The 26,512-nt window shown below is 47.9% G+C and overlaps 6 protein-coding genes across 7 annotated transcripts; 2 read left to right on the forward strand and 4 right to left on the reverse strand.

Moving 5' to 3' along the window:
- Positions 1 to 1,967: 1,967 nt before the first annotated feature.
- Positions 1,968 to 3,752, reverse strand: LOC123079263 (uncharacterized). The gene is made up of 3 exons (XM_044501995.1): positions 3,197 to 3,752; positions 2,740 to 3,081; positions 1,968 to 2,659 (listed from the first exon to the last, which is right to left on the reverse strand). The coding sequence occupies exons 1-3, from the start codon at positions 3,494 to 3,496 to the stop codon at positions 2,147 to 2,149; spliced, it is 1,155 nt and encodes a 384-aa protein (XP_044357930.1). The 5' UTR covers positions 3,497 to 3,752; the 3' UTR covers positions 1,968 to 2,146.
- On the forward strand, positions 3,704 to 5,654 carry LOC123079262 (uncharacterized). Its single transcript, XM_044501994.1, has 2 exons — positions 3,704 to 3,968; positions 4,121 to 5,654. The coding sequence occupies exons 1-2, from the start codon at positions 3,719 to 3,721 to the stop codon at positions 5,362 to 5,364; spliced, it is 1,494 nt and encodes a 497-aa protein (XP_044357929.1). The 5' UTR covers positions 3,704 to 3,718; the 3' UTR covers positions 5,365 to 5,654.
- Positions 5,655 to 6,973: 1,319 nt separating this feature from the next.
- LOC123076336 (probable L-type lectin-domain containing receptor kinase S.5) lies at positions 6,974 to 10,109 on the forward strand. The gene is made up of 2 exons (XM_044498639.1): positions 6,974 to 8,180; positions 9,337 to 10,109. Exons 1-2 carry the CDS (start codon positions 6,974 to 6,976, stop codon positions 10,107 to 10,109), a joined length of 1,980 nt encoding a protein of 659 aa, XP_044354574.1.
- A 1,467-nt stretch (positions 10,110 to 11,576) lies between these two features.
- LOC123074784 (PLASMODESMATA CALLOSE-BINDING PROTEIN 3) lies at positions 11,577 to 12,886 on the reverse strand. The gene is made up of 4 exons (XM_044497536.1): positions 12,675 to 12,886; positions 12,313 to 12,555; positions 12,173 to 12,206; positions 11,577 to 12,065 (listed from the first exon to the last, which is right to left on the reverse strand). The coding sequence occupies exons 1-4, from the start codon at positions 12,733 to 12,735 to the stop codon at positions 11,813 to 11,815; spliced, it is 591 nt and encodes a 196-aa protein (XP_044353471.1). The 5' UTR covers positions 12,736 to 12,886; the 3' UTR covers positions 11,577 to 11,812.
- Positions 12,887 to 14,379: 1,493 nt separating this feature from the next.
- LOC123079264 (glutathione S-transferase 1) lies at positions 14,380 to 16,750 on the reverse strand. Its single transcript, XM_044501996.1, has 3 exons — positions 16,476 to 16,750; positions 15,812 to 15,860; positions 14,380 to 15,035 (listed from the first exon to the last, which is right to left on the reverse strand). Exons 1-3 carry the CDS (start codon positions 16,623 to 16,625, stop codon positions 14,578 to 14,580), a joined length of 657 nt encoding a protein of 218 aa, XP_044357931.1. The 5' UTR covers positions 16,626 to 16,750; the 3' UTR covers positions 14,380 to 14,577.
- Positions 16,751 to 18,245: 1,495 nt separating this feature from the next.
- LOC123079265 (LRR receptor kinase SERK2) lies at positions 18,246 to 25,423 on the reverse strand. Of its 2 annotated transcripts, none has more exons than XM_044501998.1 (12): positions 25,034 to 25,423; positions 24,409 to 24,581; positions 24,148 to 24,280; positions 22,015 to 22,086; positions 21,619 to 21,762; positions 21,458 to 21,529; positions 21,281 to 21,346; positions 21,133 to 21,203; positions 20,841 to 20,981; positions 20,124 to 20,465; positions 19,105 to 19,499; positions 18,246 to 18,876 (listed from the first exon to the last, which is right to left on the reverse strand). In XM_044501998.1, exons 2-12 carry the CDS (start codon positions 24,473 to 24,475, stop codon positions 18,562 to 18,564), a joined length of 1,818 nt encoding a protein of 605 aa, XP_044357933.1. In that variant the 5' UTR covers positions 24,476 to 24,581; positions 25,034 to 25,423; the 3' UTR covers positions 18,246 to 18,561. The 2 variants fall into 2 exon arrangements, with proteins under 2 accessions (XP_044357933.1, XP_044357932.1); XM_044501997.1 differs by having other exon boundaries at positions 25,030 to 25,423.
- Between the last annotated feature and the right edge of the window lie 1,089 nt (positions 25,424 to 26,512).

A 26,512-nucleotide genomic window follows, 5' to 3' on the forward strand; every position in this document is an offset into this window, starting at 1 on the left:
TATCAAGAAAGGAGTTCAATTCTTGTGGACATCTGAAACTGAATTAGCTTTTCAAACACCAAAAAAGGCACTTATGACTGCACTACTTTTGGCTCTTCCTTTTTCATAAGCCTTTTGTTATTCAAATTTATGCATGTGACAAAGAAGTTGGTGTTCTTTTAATGAAGCCAGGTCATCCTCTCGCTTATGTGAGAAAGGCCTTGGGACCAATCAGTCAGTGTATGAAAAGGTATATCTAGCTACTCTGTTAGCACTTGAGCATTGGAGGCCATATGTGCAGGTTATGGAGCTCACAATTAAAAACGTACCAAAAGAACTTAGCAGAGTTGGAAACATAGCATTTGCATACAACTTGGCATCAAAAAGCCCTCGCTAAAATGATGGGCGTGCAATACAAAATTGTATACAAGAAAGGTACTACAAATTCAGCTGTTGATGCTCTTTCTAGAATGCCACACAGTGATTCTCATGTGCTGGCACTCTCCGCAATAACTCCTTTGCAGTTCCAAGAGATTCTCCATAGCTATGACAATGATCTAAAGCTCATGAATTACTCCAATACTTAAGCGTATCTCCTACTTCTCAACCATGTTACTATTTGCAAAATGGTATGATTAAGTACAAAGGAAGGATTTGGATTGGTAATACACCTACTCTCCATGCTTCCATTGTCAGAGCTTTTCATGGCAGTCCTATAGATGGTCATTCTAGTTCTCCAACAACCTACAAGAGAATTCATAGTCTTTTCTATTTGATTGGCATGAGGAAGTTTATTAAGGAAATCGTTCAGGCTTGTCTTATTTGTCAACAAGCTAAAACTGAAAGAGTTGCTTATCCTGGGTTGTTATCATTACTCATTCCTCGTCAAGCTTGGGAGATGGTCACAACGGATTTTATAGTGGCTTGCCTACTTATGTGGGGTATAACTGCATTTTAGTGGTAATTGATAATTTCACTAAATATGGCCAGTTTATCCCTTTACATCATCTTTTCTCTGCTCAAATTGTTGCAGAAGCCTTCAATGATAATGTACACAAGTTACATATCATGCCAAATATAGTTCCTTCTGGAAAACTGTAATCCAGGCAACCGGAAGTGAACTGAAAATGAGCACAACCAACCATCCTGAAATAGATGGCCAAACTGAGAAGGTAAACCAGCAGATAAAACACTATTTCATGTGCTTCATCTCCATCCTATTGGTCCAAGTGGCTTTCTCTTTGTGAATTCTGGTACAATACCAATGCCATTCCTCTGTTGGCAAGACTCCATTTGAGATTATATATGGACAAGCTCCAAGATACTTTGATATTTCTGCTTCTGATACTGTAGCATTTCCTGATATTGTTGTTTGGCTGGAACAGAGAGCTCTTGTTGTTGATTTAGTCAGACAACATCTTCAATGAGCTCAGCAAAAGATAATATTTCAAGCAGATAAGAACATAACTAGCATACAGTTTGTAGTTGGTGACAAGGTGTTTTTGAAATTGCTGCCTTATGTCCAATCCTTTTGTCAGGTTAGCTAATCATAAATTGCCCTCCAAGTACTATGGGCCATATATACCATTACTTAAAAGATTGGCCAACCGGTGTATCAATTAGAATTGCCTAGTTCAAACAGAGTTCATCAAGTGTTCCATGTTCCTCAGTTGAAACGCTATGTTACTTCTCCACTTGAGGTACAAACATCTCTTCCATACTGAGATGCTTTACCTCAAGCAGTGCCTGTCCAGGTTCTCCAGCACCGGGGTCGACAGCGTAGACTTCATACTATTCCTCAAGTACTCGTTCAGTGGAGCGGTGCTGATGCTGCTCCGGCTACCTGGGAGGACCTAGAGTATCTACCACAGCAATTTCCAAGTACATATTTATGTACTACTTCAATTTTAAAAAATATTAATATTTATGACTACTACTACTTCATAGCCATGCTTTCCCATAGAAGAGAGAAGAAACTTAAGTAATTCTATTCGTGGATCATGGCGTACTTTGCGATTGGTTGAAAGAAGAATCAACACACATACAGCTATGGCCACGTCTACAGAAAAGATTAGCCTGGAATTAATGGATTTCGATGTCCTTGGATTAACGTTGTTGTTACAAATTAGCACTACCGCGAGCACACTTGATTATTCGCGGTGTCCGGTCATCCGCCGGGCTGGTCGTCGCCCTCCTTCTTGAGGTCTGACGGCGGCAGGAAGTAGTCGGAGGTGAGGCCTTTCACGTTGAAGTCGGCCTCCTCCACCGTCCACGTCTCCTCCAGCTTCCTCTTGTGGTTGACGGAGCCCTCGCCATAGCGGAAGAGCGTGACGGTGGTTTTGCCGCCGTGCGCGATGTTGACGCCGTCGATGTGGCGGTAGTTGTTGATGACGGACTCCATGCTGGTCTCCCAGAAGATGTTCTCGCTGCGTCGCGCGCCCTTGCCGGACTTCATGCGGAGCAGGTGATTGTCCTCGAGCTGGATGAGCAGGCCCGTGCGCTGGCTGAAGTATCCCCACACCGTGTGGTGGATGATGTCGAACGCCGCCGCGCTCCGCGCCCGCAGCGTCGTGGCGCTCGCCTCCAGCTTCAGGATGAAGCACTCCTCGCCGTTGATGACCTTCTCGCCGATGCATACTGCGTCGGAGAAGAGGTTCGCGATCGACCGCGGATCCAGACCCTGCAGGCCATGCATGCATGCGTCAAGCAGGTCTCGAATTGATCGATGCATCCGGTGGATAATGGGATACGTGGGCGTGCCTGGAGGGACCGGCGGAGTGGGCGGGGCGGGCCGCGGGAGGCATGGGAGTTCTCGGCGGCGGACTGGCGCCAGGCGACCTTGCCGTCGCTGCCGGCGCTCATCTTGTGACCGGCCATGATGAGCTCGAAGTACCAGACCTCGGGGCACTTCTGCCAGAGCACGAAGCCACCGACCTCGGCGCGTCCCTGGGCGGCGGTGACGGTCTGGTCGCCGAGGTGGAACTCGGACGCGCACATCTTCACCTTCCCGACGGCGTACATGCTCTGCACGCCCTGCAGTGCCGCCTGCCCGCCCGTGGCGGCGATGTACTGATGCATGATGTACTTTGCCGTCGACGCTTGCTTCATTCATGCATCCACACAACCAAACACACGTACGCTACGCGTGTCAAGAATCAATTCAATCGTTTGTGCTGCTGTTGCTGTGGCGTGCACGGAGCATGCATGCATGGCTTACGATGGAGGAATCGCGGATGGAGCGGCTGAAGGCGCGGTCGTGGGGGACGGGGCAGGGGATGAGCGGCGAGCCGACGACGTTGAGGAAGAGCTGGAGCTCGGCGTTGGCGGCGGCGGCGGCGGGCCCGTCGGCGGTGGCGCGGTCGAACGCCTGGGTTTTGAGCCAGGCGCGCATGTTGGGACCGCCGCCCCGGCGCTTGTCGGCGCCGGGGGCGTTGGCGAGCATCTCATCGGGGATGGGCACCTCCAGCACGGTGTCCAGGGAGTCGTCGCGGTCATTGTTCGGGCACAGCTTCCTCATGACACGACCACCACCGCATCAATAATGCCGACCGGCCAACGGGAGCAGGACGCCCGACAGACGGGAGAGTGGGAGGGAGAGAAACAGGGGGAAGGGAGGAAGGAACGAGAGGAGAGGGAAGGTCGGGGACATGTAGGAGCAGGACGCCATGCATTGGAAGCGAGGAATTAGTGGATCCCGCCGAGCCCGGAGGTCGAGGCGAGGCGGGAGCTGCCTGCATGCATGCAGCAGCGTCTCGCCGGGAGCGCCCTGGACCAGACCAGGCCGCGGCCCATTTCTCCAAACATCACACGGCCCGCCCGGCAGAGCAGACCTTTGTGTTCCACTAAAAAAAAAAGGCAGAGCAGACCCTACCTTAACTTCCACACAGCAGCGGCGGCGGCGGCGGCGGTACGATTAGCTTCCTCGCCGGCGCGATCGACGCCGACTCCGCCACCAGCCTATGACATCTGGTGCCCACCTCTGAGATCCGGTATGCGCCTCTTCCTCCTCCCTCTCCTCTAAACTCCGGTGGTGGACTGGTGGTAACCTCATCTGCGGAACCGTGCACGCCAACTGCTCGACGCTTCGTGTGCTTGGTCGGTTGCGATGAACCAGGATCTCACCTACTGAGTATTCTCGCAGGACCGATGGCGGAGACGCAGCCGCGCTCGCCGCCGCCGTCGTGGTCGGCCATCCCGCTGGACCTGGCGAGCCTGGTGCTCCGCCTCCTCCCCGCGTACGCCGACCGCGCCCGCTTCGCCGCCGTGTGCCCGCAGTGGCGCGACGTCGCGCAACAGTTCCTCCGCCTGCACCCGCCGCTGCCGCTGCTCGCGCTCCCGGACGGCACCTTCTACAGCCTCCCCTACGCCAAGCCCTTCCGCTTCCCGGGATTCGGCTTCGCCGGGTACCAGGGCGTCTGCGGCAGCTGGCTCGTCTTCCCGCGCGACGACGAGTGCTTCCTGCATGACCCGTTCGCCAGGGCCACCGTCAGGCTACCTCCTCTCTCCCGCGTCCGGCTGCGTCCTTCAAACGCAGTCCAGAAATGGACAAAATGGGAAGACGGGGAGCGCTCCCCCGACCCTTACACCACATGGATGCATATAGAGGACATGGAAGGGAAGCTGCGCATGAGCAAGATAATATTGTGCTCCCCCAACCTTGTTGCTGCGCTGGTCGGTGTTGGAAGACCCTGTCACCTTCCAATATGCCATCCAGGAGGCCCCAGTCAGATTCTAATGTGCCAGCCGGGGGCCTCGTCGTGGTCAGTACGCGCCTACGACAAGTGTAGGCTTTATGAAGACATGGCGTTCTACCAGGGCAAGCTCTATGCCATTGCCAATGATGAGAACCTCTTTGTGGTGAACATCAGCCAGGACCAATGCACCGGGGATCCACAGGTTTCTCGAGTTGGACAGGTCATCAAGGGTGATCCCTGGCAGACAGTTGCGTCTGAAGACGACAACACGCCCGGCAAGAAGCTCTACCTGGTTGAATCACGCGGTAAATTGCTGATGGTATGCAGGAAGATTTGGGTTCCTGAACTTGAAGACGGAGATTTTTCTTTCGGGAATGAGTTTGAGGTATTCGAGGCTGACTTTGAGCATTCACGGTGGGTGAAGGTGACAACTGTGGGGGATGACCAGGTTCTGTTTCTTGGGAGAAGGTGCTCCAGGGCTGTCTCTGTGTCTCAGTATGGGTTGCCGGGTGATCGCATCTTTTTCTTGGATGATGACGAAGTGAATCGTGTGAAATACGGCTATGATGAGAACACCTTTTGCAGTGCCTATAACATGAGAGACGGCAAGGTCTCTTCCCCTCATCCAATGATCTCCTGGAAACGTTGTGATGAGATGTGTCTTGCAGCATGGCTCTTCCCTCAGGACTGAATCACTGAAGTGAAGATGTTATTGCTGTTCCAGCTGCTTCCAACTTGGTATGGTGATCAGTAGTTACCAAGCAAATAAATTGCCTTAGTATGTATCCAATTTAACCACCGTATTTATCTGAACTTATTATGGTGGTTACTATGGTGCAAGTTGTTAACTTAATTGGTTTACCGTGCCTGGGAAAGATCCTACAACTGCATGACTGCTTATCTGTCAATTGTCTTAGCATGGTGATCTTTGACCTTTTGTAGTGGCTGTAGAGTTGATTGTTCATACTGAAGTTTGGTGAACCTACTGCTGCCTTTTGTGATTAATAGTTTGTAGGAACCTCATATGTGTGAGCCTACATGATGGTTGCATTGTGCATATCCAATGTGGATCATGTAGATGAGATAATTAGCACTTGCTCCACTTGCTCCTAGTCCGTCAGGAAGCCTTTTTCTTTGAGATCGGAACATGATAGTATCAAATTGACTCGCGTTCTTCACCACATGCAGGACACTTTAGCTATGCAGCCTTAGCTCAACTCCAGACTTTATCTTATTTTCTGTTAAACTATTCTATCTTTGTCAAAGTCATAATTCTATATTGTTTCTATGTATGATGGAGACTTTAAACGGGACACTTTTAATAACTAATAAGTTTAAAATACAAATAGTGGCATAGTGAGCTTTTTGTGCAGTCGAGTTTTTTAATGTGCAATACCGCAGTACTGAATAGGCACTAATGTATGTTGGTAAGGAAGCTAGGCTTTGGGAACTTCCCTACGGCACCAAAATTGTGGGACTAATCATTTTTACGGCCATGACGGATTCAGCGTTGGTCCTTACTACTAGGTGTGCACAACGACTTCACCAAAGCGTAGACATTGCAAAAGCTAAAGAGCTTGTTAATGTTCACCGTTTTTAATATAGCATCCTTTGCCTCCAAGCTAGCTAGACTTTCAGAATCTGCGTCTAGCACGAAATAGCTGAGCTTAGACTTTTTCCACGATCATGAAGGATTGGATGTTGGACTAATTTGACAATGACCTCGACAATATTCTGACAATGAAAAGTTGAAGATCATCTAGTTTATGTATATATCCTTATGGTTCAACCGAACCACTGACATAAATAACCTCAATTCAGTTGTTCCTCTCAACCCCTTCAGTCAACTCTACGGTATGATTGCAAATTTTGACTCAGACATTTTTACTGATATAAGCAATCCAATGTTATATCCCCATGTGTAAACTTTGTGATGTGTTCATAATTTTTTATTGGGATATATATAGAGAGAGAGAGAGAAAGTCTATTCATCATTCAGGATGCAGAATAAGTTATTCTTCACCTGAAGGTAATCTTATAACTTGTCATCAACTATTCTAACCATTGAATAAAATACAGGAATGAACAAAAGTTAGTGACGCAAGTATCATGCGCAGACCGTTTCTGTTTTGACAAAAAAATAACTGTGCGGATCGTTTCACCTACTTTGGAGCCAATCCTAGGTTCTTGACTAACCATGCAGATAGGTCTCAATCTCATCTATAAAACCCCACATCCGTACTTTTCATTATGATTAATCCACAGTCCAATTCCATTTCTAAGAACAGAGGAGCAGTAAGATGTTGGGTCTGGGATACCATAACCTTCTTGTGGCAGCTCTCCTGCTGCTCTGCTCAGCGATGATCTCCTCCTGGGCGGCGCGAGACGACGTCGTGGCCTACAGCTTAGCCACCATCAACACAACCACGGCCAGCGGCCTGACGGTCGTCACCAACCAGTCACAGGTAGTGTCAGGTCCAACCCTGTTCGGCATCGACCACCCGACTCTCTCCGCGGTGAACGAGTCCGCCGGGTTCGTGGTCCTCTCGCGGACGGTCGAGCTCTGGCGCGGCGGTGATGGCCGGCAGGGACCTCCCCGCCAGGCATCCTTCAACACAAGCTTCACCATGGACGGGACCTCCCCTGTGGCGTTCGTCGTCCTCCTCGACCGGTTCCCGACGTATAAGGGAAAGTTTATCAGCGTGACGACGTTCATCTCGGGCCCCGGCGACCCCACGCAGCGGGGCAGCAACCGCTTTGCCGCCGTCGAGGTTGGCACGGTGAAGTCGTACGCCCCCGAGTCTCCACGCGTGGGCCTCAACGTCACCGTCACGCCCAGCGGCGCGACGCGGATCGTGACCGTGTGGATCGACTACCACGCCGTGGTGTCCCGCCTCTCAGTGTTCGTCGGCCCCGCCGGCCGGACTAAGCCCCGCGATCAGCTCGTTGGCGGCTCGGCCGTCAACATGACGGGTCGCACCAACCAGTCCGCGTTCGTCGGCTTCTCCGCCTCCAGGGTGACCTATGTCCTCGCCGGCATCCGCGGCTGGGATCTGACGGTGGAGAGGCTCTCGCCGGCTGCCGAGAAGGATGATAATAAGAAGTCATGGCTGGTGATACTGCTCGCCGTTCTAGGATCTGTGGCTTCCACGGCTGCCGTGGCCGCCGCCGTCGCTTTTTACTACAACTCCAGGTACAGGAGGTGGAAGAAGGACCTGGAGCAGCTGGCCAAGTCCATGCAACGACTCCCGGGGATGCCATGTCGGATCGACTTCTCCGACATTAAGAAGGCCACCAAGAACTTCGACGGCACAATGAAGTTGGGATCAGGAACCTTTGGCTCCGTGTACAGATGCAGGCTTCCTGCAGCACCAGAAACGGGCCGTCCAGAAATGGAGGTGGCCGTCAAGAAGTTCACGCGAAACGAGGACCGGCGCTTCGATGACTTCCTGGAGGAGGTCAGCGTCATCAACCGTCTGCGCCACAAGAACATCGTCCCTCTCATCGGTAGGTAGCCACGTGCACACGTTAACATTCCTTTATTTATATATGTTCTCCTTCTTGAATGGGTTTGTCTAGGAAAGGTATTGGGCACCGGGCGAAAAACACGGATGCCGTCCGGTGTGTTTTTGGCTACCCCGCAAGAAAAATATGTACAAAAGAACCATTTTTTAAATTTTATTGAATTTGATGAATGCACGTATAGTTAAATAATACGGAAACTCTCGGAGTAATAAGCAGTAAAATGGTGTAGTGGTAAACATGTACAGTAAAAGGTTAAAGACCAGTCGGGGGATTGAACCCACATACTCAAAACGCTAAGGACACGTGCGGAGGACTACCACTGCGTTGGTAGCGAGTTTCGAAACAATATGAGCTTAATACAAATAAATACCTACCTCAACTAAAATTGAATTCAAATTTAGTTTAGATTTTTTAAGCGTATTTACCTGGTATTTTCTAGTATCTACGGTAGTTGTATTTCTCGCCCCATCTTGGAAATTCTTTGGATTTCAGTAGCCAAACCTAGGAGTATCATTTTTCCGTTGTCCAGTCGTTATTGTAGAGTTTGTGGTAGGTTCGCGTTGAATGGTACTCCCTCCATTCCACAATGTAGTGCGCCCGTGCTTCGCGAGATCTAAGTTAAATTTATGGTCAAACTTAGATCTCGGAAAGCGCGGGCACACTACGTTGTGGAAAAGAGGGAGTATCAGGTTTTCTATCGTCTTTCTGTTGTAAGTCAATTTGTTCAGTAATGATGCTGAGTTTTGTATATCATCATCGAATAATCAATAGTATATGATTGTGTGCTCCTTTCCGAAAAAAAGAACATCGCATCTTCAATGGGGTTGATGATTTTTTTCTTGCTAGCTAGAAATTAAAACTTGCTCTATTTGATGAAGGTACCATAACATGGCAGGATTCATATTTGAAATCTTTAGGGTATCCTGGGACCCTCTTTATTAAAGAAACAGCTAAATTTGCAGAAATATGTGTTCTTTGACAATTTAGTTTATTTAATTTAACTAAGAAAGGTCCGAGGTACCCTAAATGTTTCAAATTTGCAGCCCTAATCACTATGCATATTTACAAATGACCAGTTTGCTTGACTTTGTAACAACTCTTTTTTAAGGGGTTCACTTTGTAACAACTAATATTGCAGGTTGGTCTTACCATGGCGGGGAGCCCCTCCTCATCTTTGAGCTCATGCCCAATGGCAGCTTGGACCAACATCTCTTCCATCTAAGAACACCAATTCTCCTATGGGACACCCGCTATGCCATCGTGAGGGACATAGCCACCGGCCTGCACTACGTTCATCATGAGTATGAGCCCACGGTTCTTCATCGCGACATCAAGGCGAGCAACATCATGCTCGATTCCACCTTTGGTGCCCGCCTGGGTGACTTCGGCATTGCCTGCACGGTCCCTCTCGACCGTAACTCCGTCACCGGCCTCGCCGGGACACAGGGCTACATAGCGCCGGAGTACGCTTGTAGCTATAGAGCTACGAGGGAGACTGACATCTATGCGTTCGGTGTCGTCGTCCTCGAGATCGTGACCAGTAGACGAGCGCTCGACGGGGATGTCCCGTCTGAAGGTCACATCACAGACTGGATATGGCGTTTCCATTGGGAGGGAAAGTTGCTCGATGCCATGGATCCCGTGCTTGCCATGGCGGGGTTTGACGATGATGACGCCAAACGCCTAATGTTGCTTGGCTTGGCGTGCACCAACCCAAACCCGTCGAACCGGCCAAGCATGGCGGAAGTGGTGCAGGTTATCACCAAATTAAAGCTACCGCCGACCGTTCCTCCTAAGAAACCAACATTTGTGTGGCCTCCACAAGGATGGAATTCATTGAGCTCTTACTTTAGCACAGAGACAAGTACAATTTATGCAAGTGGCTCATCAACCAAGGCCAGACAGGTGTAGGACACATTTCAAAAATACCAGTTTAAAATTCGATTATTTGTTCGCACTTCACCTAGATGAATATGTGCTTGTTTTGGAGTGTAACACGTGACCCTGGCTATCATATCATAAGTTAAGACTTTTGAATGTGTTGGCAATTCAATATGACATCAAAGTGAAAGCAAAGAGGACTTGAGTGCAGATGCAGCAAACATGATATATCAATCACCTAACTGAGTGAAGCAACTGAGGTAGTGTTTGGTATTGCCGTGGATTATGATTTTGTTTACACAAATAATTTTTACCTATCTTAGTGTTTGTTTGACATGTTTTGCTTCGACAACTGTCATGTTAAGTTTGGCTAATCCTGAAAGACTAACCTTTGATACAGATGCGCAACAACTCAGTAATGCTGAGTGGATGAAGGATTTTAAAGAGATTAAAGTCATCTATGACACTCTTGTTAAACTTTTTTGAATTTTAATTCACATATCAGCATCAAGTGATATAAGTCTTGAGTATGAATACAACGCTCTTGTGACTTTTTTTTAGTGTGACAACATCTAAGGTGTGGGCCAAATCCACTTGGACTAACTTAGCTTGCATATGTTTGTGGTGCCTCTGCTTACTCCTTCGGATCGTACCCTAGCACTTGTCTTCTTTGATTTAAGGGAAAGGTGTGGTAGAACCCAGGAACACGGAAACCCCCTTATCTAGCCACCTATTTTCTGCATCACGGTCCGTTCATGAGCTTTTGTCTTTTTTGTTTCTCTAAATATTATTTTATTTGAGAAAAACAAAAGGAATAAACATTCATATAGTAAGTTAGTTAACTAGCACATATTTTAAAGCAATGTTGGAGGATGAGGATAAGGGCTACAATGTGCTTGGGCTTAGAAAAACAACTCTCTTGACTGAAATCTTGTGTTTTGCCCTCATGATTTGATCTGAATGCCATATGATGGAGCATGGAATTCGGAATGCACAAACCATCCCGTCAACTAGAATTTCTTTGAATAGGTCCTTGAGGCACGTACAACATAGGACGCTAGGGGTGAACGCTACGATTTATTTCCTTCATGCTGGTCGGTAGCTAAGCTAACTAATCCTGACGCCTACCAAGGCATCGATGCAACATGTGGAGGCGGCCGCTTAACATTTTTTTTCTTCGTGCCTGTAGAAACCGTGTGTGTGTGCAGTGATTGATCAGTGGCTAGTTTAGCGCCTAAGGGCATGTACAGCGCTCAGCGTTGGGTTAATAGGCGCTTCGCAGTTCTTTTCTTTAAATATTTATCTTTTCCTCTTTAAGCGCCTACACAAGGCCTTTCAATGGAGATGCTCGGAGTAATTTTGGACATCATGTCTGGTTCGTGCACCACCTCGACTAGGACTTGATTAAGTTTCAATCTTAGCAAACCCCGTTTTGGATATATAAAGTGAGCTTGGTTTAAAAAAATGGCACAATAACATCATCCGCCAGGCAAAAAATGCAGTAACATCACATCCATGATGCAAATTGTTTCACGGGACACAAATACGACATCGACATGAGGCAAAGAAATTAAACTCCATATACATGGACTAAAAGAGCATTAAAGGCGTACACAGACAAACACTAAAGCAGAACGACAGCACGTCTCCACCAAAGCAACAACGCACTAGGAATTGGAGATGATTAAAAAGAATGCACTACGTTTCTCGCTGCTTCATGATCAACACCGCACCTAGAAAGCGAGGACGGAGGCCACGGCGACGCCGACGAGGCCACGGACGCCAGCGAAAGCGGCCGCAGCGGCAGCGACACCGCTGCTCTCGGGGCCTATGATGCTCGCCGTAGGGCCGGACGCGCTGCCGATCGGCGTGGTGAAGCTCCCTCCCATGCCGGGCGTAGCTGGGTTCGTCGAGCCCGGGGAAGACGAGTTGGTGCCGGCGCCGGAGCCTGTCCCTGTGCCGTTCCCGGTGCTCGTCCCAGCCGCACTGTGCAATTTACATAGGGAAAATACGTCAGCTCATCATGCAATGATAAATGTTTGGTAAGTACTACAGTACTCGTTATGATTTGCCCGGGTACAAGGGATTATTACCTTGCGGTTGCAGGGTACTTGCAGGTTCCCGAGCCTGCAGACGTTATGAACACACATGCATGGTGAGATCGATAGAACAAGAAACCAACATGCTGATGGATGGAGTCACGAGTGACAGGGTGAGAAGGCACGGTACGTACTGGGGTCGGCGGAGGAGAGGGTGGCGGTGCCGCCGAAGTCGCAGGTGGCGCCCTTGGTCTGGCTGCTCCTCTGGTAGTAGCTGTTGACCGCGTAGGAGCAGTGCGCCACCACCGAGTCGGGGCTGTGGCAGCTCCCTCCCGTGGCCACCGGCGCGCAGTCCGCGCCCTGCCCGCACGCGTAGTCCAGCGTCTCCTGCAGCGCCGTCTCGTTCGCGTCCGACCTGCACACGCACCACTCCGCCTCTGCACGGGCCGGAAACACACACACACACACACACACACGACACAACCGGCGTCACATACATGCAGCCACTCACCACCGCGCCACAACGGCGAAATCCACGTAAGTATATCTCACTCACCTGATCCCCTGATCGACACGGCCAGCAAGAGCAGCAGCAAGAACGCCGGACTCGCCATCATAACGATCGGCGAAGTGTTCGTGGAGGTTGGAGCTAGTGCGCGCTCTCTTCTGCTGGCTGGCTCCAGTGTTCGACGACGATAGCTGCTGGTGTGTGTGTGTGGCCGCGCTACGTACGCCAGAGAAGTAGTGCGGGGTGAGCTTTCCTTCGGCCATGTGCTTTATATCGGCAGCCGGGCGGCCACGTCCTTTTCCTCTCCTCTCCTTTCCGCTCTTTCCGACCATTCCGCTGGGTGTCGACTTTGGGCCGAGCTGCCATGCATGTTTCTTAGGCGCGAAGGTTTGCGCTCGATCGCGAGCCATGTCACACGGGACACCTGGCAGTTGATCCTGCGGGATGTTCTAGCTAGGCCGGGTATGCGAGCCACCGTCGCCCAAAGTAAAGGCAAGGAAGGTTGCAAAGTTGTGTGTGAGCTCTGTGGCATGTGCTGTGCTGTTCTTTTTTCGTAGTGGTAGTGCTTACCAGACCCAGAGGCCCCTTGTATTCTTTTCCGTGGAAAAAGAAGAAATGGCAAAGCTATATATCAATCATACTATGAAGGTATGATAGATACGTTCTTTTGTCAGAAAGAAAAAGAGACAATATATCTTACATATAGTCGGACTCGGTAGATATGAATTTATACCTCCAATGCTTTACTATTAGAGGGTGGAGCCAGGGGCAACCCCCCCTCCATTGAGCTCATGCATCGCCCTAATCTAGAGCTCACACCTCGTCCCGGCCTCAAGCATTCCTTGTATGCCATGTCAACACCTCGACGCCACAAATAGCACATGCCTTGTTACGGTGTCAAGCCTCTTCATCATGTGTCAACCCAATGTCAAGTGTAGGGATGCTCATGGCAAAGCTGTATCAATCATATGATGGTATGGTTGGTAGATTCCTTGGTGGAGGAAAAAAGGGACAATATTTCTTGCACATACTCGGTAGGTCTGACTTTATACCCCTGATGCTTTATCAGAGGGCGGAGACACGGGGCCGCCCCCTCCCCCTCACCCCGTCCATTGAGCTCGCACATCGCCTTGATCTAGAGCTCACACATCGTCCTGGCCTCTCATTCCTTGCTATGCCATCTCGACACAACAACGAGCTCATGCCTTGTTATGGTGTCAAACCTCTCTTCATATCACGCATCAACTGGACGTTAAACCTCATGCCTTGTTATGGTGTCAAACCTCATGCCAAAGAGCCCATGCCTTGTTATGGTGTCAAGTCTCTTCGCCGCGCATTTACTTGATGCCAAGTGTGGGAATGTTCATGGCAAACATATGTCAATCATATGATTGTGTGGTTGATAGATTATTTCGTGAAGATGAGAAAGGGTCAATATATCTTGCACATACTCAGAAAGTCTTAATTTTTAGCATGATGTTTTATCGTAGGGTGGAGGCAAGAGGCAGATTACCTGAACACAACACGCCTGTTGGGAGGTTGGTGGACTGATCTAACAGAAAAAAGGCAAAATCCAAGGAGAGAAAATGGAAGACTATTGTTGCGATGTATATCATGTGAAACATTTGGAAAGAGAGAAACTGAAGATTCTCTTGGCGCTTGCGCCGTTGTTCTGGTTTTCATTCTAGCACATGCAAGCCTCCATATCATCAATCATATGCAATCTTTTTTTAACACATGCAAAACCTCCCCATCATCAAACACATGCAAACCCTCCACATCATAGATTTTATTTTTTATCTTTTAGCAATAAATCATTTCACAGTTTATTGCTAAAAAGTCTCACAGCAACGCGTGGGGTGTTGTCTAATTATTACAACAACGCGCGCCTGGACACGACAAACGTCGGGAGACAGCCCGGCTTATTTCGTGGGCCGCGGCGAAAACTGTGCTAGACACTATTCTGAAAATACGGCTTCTTTAGTGCAGTGATCTTCTGGACGGACGGCCTCGCCATCAGGCCAGACCACCAGGCTTTCACATGCGGATACGCGTCGAACAAAGAAGCATAGGGTGTAGTCGCCAGACATGCGGTAGCAGACACATGGTTAAGGTCCGCGAGGCTGAGGAAGTCTCCAGCCAGGTACTTGCACTTGCTCAGTCGCGCCTCGTACACCTCCAGCACCTTCTTCAGTTTCACAAGGTTATCCTCAACAATTTTCTGGTCAGTGGCTCGCCCGAACATAGGACGGATGAGGCACTCGAGGATAACGGGCTCCAGTGCGGCGGTGTACTGATGGGCCTCCACCTCGAGCCACACATCTACCATTGCCGATTCCTTGAGGTTGCCCTGCTTCAACAGCTCCGGTTTGTTCTTGCGGCATGTGTACTTGCAAATAGCACGCGATTCTAACAAGAAAAGAAAAAACATAATCAGAGTTGTGATAATCAGCAACGGTAGTAACGCGATTCTAACATAAATTGTTCTAAAGCAAACATAAGTATATGCATTTGCCTCGAATCCTGGATAACTAAGACATGTGATTTTTCTTCTCTTTTCTGGTTAAGCTGATGTTTTGAGCATACTAGAATAGGTTGATGGCAATTCAGTACGTAGCAAATGCCATTTCATTCTAATAAGATTGTGGGTCATCGTTTATCCAAGAACGACCACGTCCCTTTCATAGAAATGATGTTGTGTTGTACTTCCCTATGATTTGGTCCTCCGCGATTAATTTGGTTTCTATAATGAGAAAAACATTTCATTATTTGCCTAGTGGAAATATTGTTTCACATAGCAACCAAGTCCCAAAATTTGTACTCCTTTTTTTTCTTTTGATGAAACAATGGGAGCCTGCTGCCAAAGTGACTACAACATCAAGGAAAACATACAAATAATAAAATCGAAAAGGAAAACAAGAGGGGGGCTCCTAATATAGTAACAGCTGACAATTTATACATAATTGATACTTTTTTGCATCACGCTATCTTAGACTGACAGCTTAGGTACCATTATATTTCAACGAAGGTGGAAAACTGGAAATGCCAACTTAGACACACTTTTGGGAAATAAGGCAGCAACATCAACAGCAAAGCAACAATAATGCTTAGAGCATCTTGTCCCTTTTAAGTTTATATTCACAATGGATGGAAAAGAGACACATCTCCAAGAGTTAGCATCATACCCCAGACGTAGAAGTCGCCATCCTGCAAAACCGGCATCTGACCAAAGGGCTGCAGAGGACCATATGAAGACAGTGAGGTTTTTGTCAATCGGATGTCACACCTCTAAAAAACAGGAATCATCAAATGCCACAGTTACATAACACTAAGATCGGTTGGTCAAACCTATATGAACAAGATAACATGCAAACATTTCCATTTTCTTGTACATGCTTCTTTTAGTATAGAACCACCGGTGAACAGACAGCCGCTAAACATACCCCGTAGTAGCAGACTAATTGTATGCATAGATACTTCGACATTCAAATTTATGGCTAATTGCGCATTCAACAAAACTGTAGCTACTAAAGGGATCGACAAAGCAGAGTGTGGAAAGATCTGCTCAAAAGGCAAAAAATGCTTAGAAGCCAAGTCTGAAATTTCGAATAGTACCACTATGGACCCTTAGGAACTAACGCTTGTTTTGATGACCAGTTGATTAGGTCTCCTGCTGAGATCATATGTTGCATGTGTTCGTTTCTGAAATTTTAGTCAGGGCTTCATAAGAACACCAAGCAGGCATGGGTTTCAGTCAAGTGCACCGGAAACGCACCGGAAACCCTTTTGAGACTAGAGTAGAAGCATATATGGAGGGCATTGCAAACTGAAGGCGGTAAGCATACGTACGTTCCTGGCGAGGTGGTCGGGGGTCTTGTGCTCGCCGGCGCCGAAGTCGATGGGCACGACGTCGTACTCGACGCCGGCCTCCTCCAGGGCCGCCACGCACCTCGTCACGTTCCACGACATGGTCATGCCGTACAGCTTCACCGGAGCCATGGCCACCCTGATCCCTGTTACGAGTTACGACCCGATCTGGAGGGTAGGTGAGAGGAGAGGAGAGCAGCTGAGGGAGGAGACGGCGGAGGTGAGAGGAGAGCACACGCTTCTCATTTCTTTTTAAACCTCAAGGTTTACACTTTACAGTTTACAACACAGCCACACACTTTTTCTTCTTCCTTTTTTCTTTTTTGAGAAGAACACAGCCACGCACTAGGCCGATCCCCCATTGGGCCACTCTCGGTCCCTCGTTACAAGCCCGACGGCCCACGGCCGCAAGAGGCAGCTCCCTTGCAATCTTAAGTCCGCTGCAGGTTCGGTACTCTGCACTGCAGGCGTGACAGTTGCCCCTCCTTAAGAGGAATCCCCCGTTCAAGATGGCCGCCGTCGGAGCATGTCATAGTCTTCCCATGTTGCGGTGTCAGCTGGCAGCGTATCCCATTGAAGACGAAGGCCCTGTTCTGTAATCACCCGCTCCCGGAATCTGCGGAGCGGGGAACTGCAACTCCGCCATTTTGAACTGCAGCTCCGCCAACTCCACTCTCGGAGTTGTGGAGCGGAGCGATACCGAACAGCGCCGAAGTTGGACGACCGGAGCGTTGTTCTTCTTTCGTCATGCGGCGGTCCAGGTGGCGACTGGTGTCAGCGAGGTCGAGAATGCGCAGCAGCTCCGAAAACACTGGCGCACAGTGATGGATGAAGGACTTGAGCCGTGAGACGTGGAAGACAGGGTGGATGCAGTTGCCTTGTGGAAGCTTCAGGCGGTAGGCCATCGTTCTGACACGCTCTTCGACCGCGAATGACCCGAAGTACTTGTACGCCAGCATGGGATGGAGATCGGCCTTCTTCTTGAAGGGGAAACTTGTTCTTCAATGTGAGACAGTGTTCAAGCTGCGGATCCTTCTTTATCACCGGGAGAAACAGAGCAGGGTATGGGCTCATGATGTGCACGATCACCCTGGTGCCTAGCATCTCGTTCACCTATCGTTCGGTCTTTTCCTCTTGTAAGGGCGAGTATCAATACATGTCATCCTCTTTTAAGGGCGAGTATCGATACAACCACGTGTTGATCGGTGTGGTGCCTTGCTCCGACGGTGCGACATGTCAACAACGCGTGGTCATACTGACGGCATGAGTGTCATCGGTTCAACGAAGAAGTCCGGGAGCATGGCCTGCATGGTGGGTGGAGGTGTGTTCCTCAGGTGTGTCGGCAGTAATGTGACAAGAGGTTTTTTTTAGAAAAGACCATCATGACTAGCTTTATTAATCACACGATAAAAATACTGTCTATGAACTTACTAACCAAGACAATCTGGTGGCTCATTTGTCCAAACACTAGAAAAGTGATTACAAAAACTGTAATTAGCTATCGCATGTGTCGCTTGATTAGCCGAACAATAACAATATTCAAATTTGATCTTCCCCATGGTTGAAACTACGGGTTTATTAGATACATGTCACTCCAATTATGGTGACACCCAGCAAAGATAGCCACGCCTGCATCCCACCATCTCGTTTGCCCAGTACAAAAGTTATTGCTGCTGTAGCCTGTAGGTGTGCTCGGCCCTGGAGCAAAGCAAGATGCGCGGCAGCAGAACCAACTCCATATGGAGCCACGCATGAAGGGTCGGCAAATGGCTATGCAAAACAAATCGATTTACATACACTAAGCACGTGCTGCCTCGCCAAGCAGAAGGTGCATATAAAAGTTTCAACTTTCATTTCAAGCCACCCCAGCGGCAGCACCTGCATATCTACTCCTCTTTTTTGCCTGTCCAGTCCAGAGCTAACGCCCCGGCACAAAAACCAAGGTTTCGTGGAGGCAACACGAATATACAGTCAGCAACATTGACTTACGACAACATCACAATATACAAGACTCCGACCCTGCTACGAAGAATGGCATTATTACCAACAGCGAGCAGTCTGACGCCGGTTATCTGCCGGCGGACAGTTCGATGGCGTCCTGGTTGTAGATGGAGTCTTCGCCCCAGTCGAACCGCTGCTGCATCCGCTCGTAGTCCTCCCTCCTCGTCACCTCCACCTGCTGCCACTCCTCCCACCGCTCCGCCAGGCCTTCCCCTTCCAGCATCCTTACCACCTCCGACATGGAGGGCCGGTCCTCGGGCGACCCCTGGGTGCACAGCAGCGCGATCTGCATCATCATCTCCACCTCCTGCCTGTCGAAGCTGTTGTTCAGGTTGCGATCCACGATGGCGTCTAGATTCCCTTCTCTTTGTAGCTTCTTCACCTGCACATTTGCGGCACGAACATTATGCTTTAGATCATATGCTGCGGCATCCAGGATTTATTTTAACTAGTGTCGTGTAGTGCTACTCTACCAAGAATGCATGTCTTTTTGTTCAACTAGTGCGAGTCTCTTAAGTTGTTGTCCATAGAGTTCTTCATACACAAAGCTTACTCCGTAGCAGCTTGAATCAATCAAGTTTAGATGGGGTGGGAAGTGGAGTTGACTTACATGATCAAGTAACAGCACGTCATCTTCTTCCTCCAGACGTGAAAAGTCAATGGCGCGCTGCCCGGTGACCACTTCAAGAAGCATTATACCATAGCCGAAAACATCTGTTCTCTCAGATGACTTCCCTGTGGACAGATATTCTGGTGCAATGTGACCCATAGTCCCTCGGACTTGAGTGGTCACAGATGTCTTCTGTACATCCACCAACTTTGCCAAGCCAAAGTCGCCCACAACTGGTTCGAAACCTTCATCAAGCAAGACATTCGCGGCCTTGACATCACGGTGTATGATCTTAGGATTGCAGTGCTCGTGCAGGTACTCCAGTCCACGCGCTGTGCCTATAGCCACTCGTTTCCTTGCGTTCCAATCTAATATTGGTTCCCCAGGTTTAAATTCTGCACCATTCAACACAAGGAGCACATAAGAGAAAAGTATACAGATGGAAAGAAAACAGAAAAACTAACAAATAGATTTAGTCATTGTAAACTGAAAGGTAATGAATGTCCACAACAAAAACGAAGCAGACTAGAAAAACATTTAAGAAAAATCATGTTCTGGATGTAGAAGCAAATTGCATTTCACTCACTTTAATCATTTAATAAACACTGGATGTTGGATTTTACTGACTGGCCTTTTTCCTTTCTTTCATCACTTACCTGGATGGTATATCTCGGAAGATTATTTGATATTGCATTTTGATCTTGGTCTATCTATTCTTTACTCAGGATTTATACTGCCTACCAAGTAACTGTCTAGATCATTTTACGACTTACTAGAAACAAGTCTATGCATGCTGGCATCTTGCATTGGTAAAGCAAACAGAGCATACGAAATATAAAGATTTCAACAGGAAGCTATCTAAATTTTTAAAAGTTACTAAGCCTAAATGAAGGTCCAAGACCAGTTACAGAATCTTTAAGCACATTGATGAAGGATCTGAGAAACTTCATAGAGTAGCACAACCGTGGGATTGCAGGAGATAAATCAACTGGTTGATTGGTTAAGAAGAAAGAAAGTACCTCGCAAACGGTAGGCTACGCTAAGATTCTGCATGAAAGGATAAACAAGTAGACGTTCCGTTTGTGTTGTACAGAACCCAATCAATCTTAAAAGATTCCGGTGAACTGCAACACTAATCAGCTCAACTTCACGCAGGAAGGCAGCCTCCCCACCAGGACTTTCATAATCAGTTAACCGCTTTACGGCTATCTTAGTGCCATCTGGAAGTGCTCCTTTATATACTTTTCCAAAGCCCCCTTGTCCAAGAACATTTTTCTCACTGAAGTTATCAGTAGCGAGTTGTAATTCTCGCCATGCAAACCTTTTCAACTGCCCAAATGCAATTCTTCGGTCATCCTCACCTGTGGAAGTTATCAGATCTGTTAGTTAAATCGAAGAAAAATCTCGGCCTCTGCATACGAGGAATGCATTCAGCTACATATGATTGATCAGTTCAATGCAATGCAACACATGAAAACTTCAAAATTGTAAGCTGGACATTGGGCCTCAAAAACACAGATGGTGCTACAGAGAAGTCGCAAAAGATGCTGGACACTAACTATTTCCATATAGCCAGAAACACTGTTACATGTGGTTCAGTAACCATAATATGCCAGTAACAAAAAAGCTGTGTATGCATATATAAACCAGTAAACCACATCTTCGTTTCGATAAGCTAATGAACAAGACTACAGGGGAAAAAAAGATGAAAACAAACAAAGCACCATATACACTACCTGATACATCCACAAAAACTTCACGCAGATGACCTTTTCTCCTTCCATTACAGATAATAAACAGAGCCCCTATGATGAGCAGCCCTATCACTCCACCAACTGTTCCAAGGACAACGCCTATTTTCGAACCACGGGATGAACCTATTAAAGAGTGATAAAATTAGCATATGCCTCAAAATCATTTTACAGACATCAAATCAACACTCTGCATTTCGTGCTATTTGACAAGTGTACAATGCAGAACAGAAAAATATGACCCAGGGAAAAAACAAAAGAAAATATGGCCGGTTACCTTGGTAAGGCGAACTTGATGCACAAGGATGAGCGAAGTTTGCTCCACAAGTCAAGTTATTGCCAGAAAAGCTGTGAAAGAAATAAACCTTTGTTAGACCTTCTAATTAACACACATAGAATTAAATGTTATAATGACCCCCCATTACTTGTAACGTGCAACTTGAAATAGTTGAGCAGGTATTGGACCGGAGAGATTATTGTAGGCCAACCGACTGCCATCATAAGAAAGAAATTAATTGTATATGATAGGAGATTAAGAATAATATATATGAGCTCTTGTGGACAGAAATCACGAATATTAATATTACTAGTTTGCTTCTTACATGTCTGTCAAGCTTGAGATGGTTGCCAGTGTATCAGGAACAGTTCCACTTAGTCTGTTTTGACTTAGTATCCTGGTTACAGAACAAAAGGTGAATGGGAATCAGGGAATGTTAAATGACTGATGTTCATGACATTAAGTAGTAACAATTCCGATACATACAAGAGTTGGAGCTTCGAAAGATGGCCAAGAGAAGCTGGGATTTCTCCAACCAGCAGATTTTCTTCCAAATCTAAGCTTGTCAAACTAGATAGGTTCCCAAGCTGCTCTGGTATGGTACCGGTAATCTTGTTACCAGGTAAGGACCTGCAATGTCATGCACCACAAAGATTAACAAAAGTTGGAGAACGTGATCACATGACACAATACGACCATCACTTCATCTAGCAAGCATAGAAATATAGTCAGCATTCTCACACCTGTTCCTATAGAATCATAAGATAGAGACATAGAGTGGTCTTTTCAGCAAAATAAAGGAGTAAGATACAGTAGCTATTCCATCACAACAACCACTTAACATCTAAAAGATATTCTATTGCTCTAGACGAGTACACTTACAGAACATTCAAATGCTCGAGGTCTCCAATTCTTGGCGACAGAACTCCAGTGAACCCCATAGAAGCCAATGTTCTGCAGGAGGGTATCAGGTTAACTCATGATAAAATTGAATGTCTTAGTAAGAAATATGAATAACACGGTAAACAGAACCATATGGAGGCTTAGCAAGTGTTACAATGCATTTATAGAAAGTGGAGGTATATATGTGTCTGTCATATAGTTTCATAACGAGTATGTTAGAAACCTTTATGTATGTTAGGAACCTTGCCCGACATCTTCACAAAACAAAACTCCATCCCTCCTTTTCAAGCTCGACATCTGGAAGGCTTTTGACTCGGTGCGTTGGGACTATATAGTTGACATTCTTCAGCGGAGGGGCTTCCCTAGCAGATTTCAGGATTGGATTGCCGCCCTCCTTGGCACTTCTCTTTTCAATAGGGTGCTGAGCACTTCAATTACGCATGGCCAGGGTCTTAGACAAGGAGATCCGCAATCGTCGCTGCTTCATCATTACCATCAACCCGCTGCAACAAATTCTCGACTTGGCCATGAGGCTTTGCCCCCTCCATAAAATCTGGGGACGTGGCACCATCTTCAGGACATACCTATACCCGGATGACACGGCTGTTTGCATGGCACCAATAAAGGAAGATATCCAAAACCTTGCCCGTACTCTACATGGGTTTGGTGAGGTGACGTGGTTGCAATCAAACTTCCACAAGAGCTCGGTTGTGCCTATCTGGTGTGGGTACTTGGACTTGGAGGACATCCTTGAGGGGCTGCCTGACATACGCACTTCCTTCCACGTGAGATATCTAGGCCTGCCGCTCTCGGTGTGGCAGCGCAGGCGGATAGACTTTCAACACCTCGAGGACAAAATCGCAGTGAAGCTCGTTGCTCGGGAGGGCATGAACATCACTTCGGCTGGTCATGGGGTGCTTGTGGAATCGATCCTCTCACAAACGATCGCCACCTTACGCCACTTGTCACCCCCCCCCCCCACCCCCCACCCCCATCCTAAAAAGTATTAACAAGGTTGAGAGAGCATTTCTTTGGTCGAGGACCGATATGGTCACGGGCGGGAAGTGCAAGGTGGGACTCCCCGTGGTTGCATGGCACAAGCCAAAAGACATCGCCCCGCTCATCTTCAAAGCCTCCAAGCACAAAAAGTGGAAAGTCAACTTGCCCATGAATGAGGATGCTTGGATAAAAGTGATTGGCATGAGCAATGGTCTTTCTTGGAACCACGTCCCGAATTCGTCGAGCTTTGGTCTCATTTTGCTCAAGTTCCTTTGAACTAGGATGTTGACGACTCCATCCATTGGAAGTTCTCTTCTAACAGGGAATACTTCGGCAGCGGAGGCATACAAGGCTTAATTCTTGGGAGTTATCCTCACTCCCAATGAACAAAATCATTCGGAAAGTGTAGGCTCCCCCAAAGGTCAACTTTTTTGCATGGCATGCTATCCAAAATAGGGTGTGGACGGCCGACCGCTTGGAGCGGCGCCGTTGGAAAAATTGTGGCCTTTGCCCTTCGTGCAAGCGTGAGTACGAGTCCGACGCTCATTGAGGTTTTGGCGGATGCTCAAGGATTGGTTAGGACTCACAGACATCGACCCCTCCCAATAAGCGACTCATCATTCTACCGGAAGTTGGTGGATCAACACGGCTACACGAAGCAAGGCGATGGTATCCCTCATAATGTTCACCAATTGGGCCATTTGGAATGAGAGAAATGCCTGAGAATTCCGAAAGAAATCTATGGCACCACTAATTATTTTGGCAAACATTAAGTGCAAGGCAAAGCTTTGGTTCTTCGCGGGGTCAAAGCATTTGAGTACTTTATTGCCGGGGGAGTAGTGGCTTTGTATTAATATAGTTTGGTTCCTCTTATGTTCCAAACCTTGTCTTCCCTTCTTAATTAGTGGATAAGGCGAATCTTTTGCCTCTTTTTCAAAAATAGATGCACCTCAAATAATACTTGGACTTGTTTGTACAAATCATAAGAGCTACCAGAAATGGATATGGAATGCAAACGAAATAAATCCCAGCTTCTGGCTACATGATCTATGGGAAAATATTCGCAGTACACAAAGTAAGCAAAGTGGTGAGAGATCCAGAACTGCAACTTACACTTGCACGACATTATTGTTACTGTCACAAATAACAGAATTCCAAGTGCAAGGGTTAACTTGATTTTGATTCCAGTCTGTAAGCTGTGTGCCAGTAGCATTCAGCTTCAGCTTCATATCATATAATGCATCACCTAAGGAAACAAATTATATTTCACTGTTAATCATAAGAATATATGTTGATTAATTAATCTAATCCATGATTGTGAATATGCTCCAAAAGGATGGAATGACTATACAGATGATAGACATGCAAGTGGACCTTGGCGATCAGACGCTGCAAATGAGAGCAGAAATGCCAAAGTGATAATGATGCCGATCAGCTCCATCTTTCCTTTTATTTGTCACTGTAGCACCAATTGACTTCCTTATGAGAAGTTGCCCAGCTAGAAAATATGCACAGATTAATCACAGTAGCAGCAATCCATCGGCTACCTGGTTAAACAAAATCAGATCAGTGTGGAGCACACGATAAAAGAAAAACAAAAGCATGGGTATTTCAAGTACACTATCATCAGAGAAGAAGATGGTTGGCTACAGCATAAACCAGTACAAATCAATGTTCACTTGCCTTGAAGACATTAATTCGAGTATTGCACATACAATTTGTAAACATTTGCCCCTAGAAGCATTATCACAAAGACACAAACACCTGATGAAGCAAAATCCTTTCACATGTAAACTTGAACATGCACTGGAAAAATCATGCAGCAAGTGCAGTACTCATCAAGGAATAATCAAAATTATACGCTCACGATATCAAATCTACAGCAAGTGCTCATCTAGTACAAAAATCAGGACAAAAAATTTAACAAACAGACGATCCAAGAGGAAGGAGGCAGGGAGATGAGGGAAAAGGAAGGACGAAAGGAGTGGTGTCTACCTGCCTATGGACTGGTCGCCGGCGTAGCTCCTGTGCCGGCGGCGGGGCAGCAGCGGAGGCTTCGGCCAGCTGGGGGCGCCGCGGCGGAGAGCCGGCGGCGGCTAGGAACCCTAGCTGTCGCGCTCGGGAAGGACCCTGGCCGTTCGCCCGGGAGTGAGGCGCTCTCTTCGCTCGTTCGCTCGGCTAGGAAGCATACACGCACGGGGAGAGGGGCAGCTACCAATCAGCCTGGCCAGCCGCCGCACCGCACCTGGGGAAGGATTCCTTCGGAAGGAAGCAGTCAGCCTGCGCAACCGCCGCCGCCGCCAGTGCGCGAGTGGAGGTGGAGGTGGAGGCGGAGGCGTGGGTGGACGACCCGAGCGGTTGACTGCGCCAGACGCCGAAATGGACCGCTGCTGCGACTGGTGAATCCATTTCAGGCAGGCGGGCGCAACTCTTTTTTTTTTTTTTGAGGGGTGGGGCGCAACTTGGTCTCCATTTACGCCCTCCGATCGATCCTTGGGATAAGACGGAATTGGGGTCGCTCGCTCACTCGGCTGGGGCGGCTGGGCTCGGGTTCGCTTCGGATAGCCGCCGAGACAGTGGTGCGCCGCGTGCCTTTTCGTGACCCGCCGCGGATTCCCGCAACCAAACGCGAGCGCCTAGCTATCGATAGCCCCGTGCGCTGTCGCTCTGCGAGGTCGCTTTCCGGTTAGCTCACGCCTTTCTGCCCGTGTCCTGTTTTCTGTTCAGTCCACTGGGAAGCGATGGCACGGCAGGCTGGACTTGGACGGATGATGCGGTTTTTTCCCAGTACTACCATCCATAGTTTTGTGGGCCAAGGACATCAGTGGGAAAGCGGCACGGCTTTCTCGGGCTTGATGGTTGGTTTTTGGCTCGATGCACGTTTGGAACTGCTGTCCAGCTAGTTTCCGGTGTCACCTGTGACGTCCCGACGGTTCCGACCTGCTTCACGCTTTTGCGCGGAGCGTGAAACAAATATCAGGGGTGGCAAATGAGTGTGAAAGCTGAATAAAACTATTGCTTATTGATGAATTGATGCGGCATATAAGAGTATATAAGAGGGTACAAACCGACTTGGGGTAGGGGTACAAAACTGACTTGGACTAGAAGTCATATACCATAATGACTACTCTAACATCCCCCGCAGTATCAACGGCAGGCTCGACGACGTTGAGACTGAAACAGATATCTTGAAACGGCTTAGTAGGCAGTGCCTTGGTGAAAATGTCAGCAAACTGAGCCGTAGAGGGAACATGAAGCACCCGAACCTGACCAAGAGCAACCTTTTCACGAACAAAATGAATATCAATCTCAATATGCTTTGTGCGTCGGTATTGAACTGGATTGCTGGTCATGTAGACTGCTGATATGTTGTCATAGTAGACAATAGTGGCCTGCTCAATAGGCCTGTGTAGCTCGGAGAGTAACTGCCGAATCCAGATTGTATCTGCAACGGCATGTGCCACAGCGCGATACTCAG

The sequence above is a fragment of the Triticum aestivum genome, chromosome 3D, assembly GCF_018294505.1.
Source record: "Triticum aestivum cultivar Chinese Spring chromosome 3D, IWGSC CS RefSeq v2.1, whole genome shotgun sequence".
Classification (NCBI taxonomy): Eukaryota; Viridiplantae; Streptophyta; class Magnoliopsida; order Poales; family Poaceae; genus Triticum; species Triticum aestivum.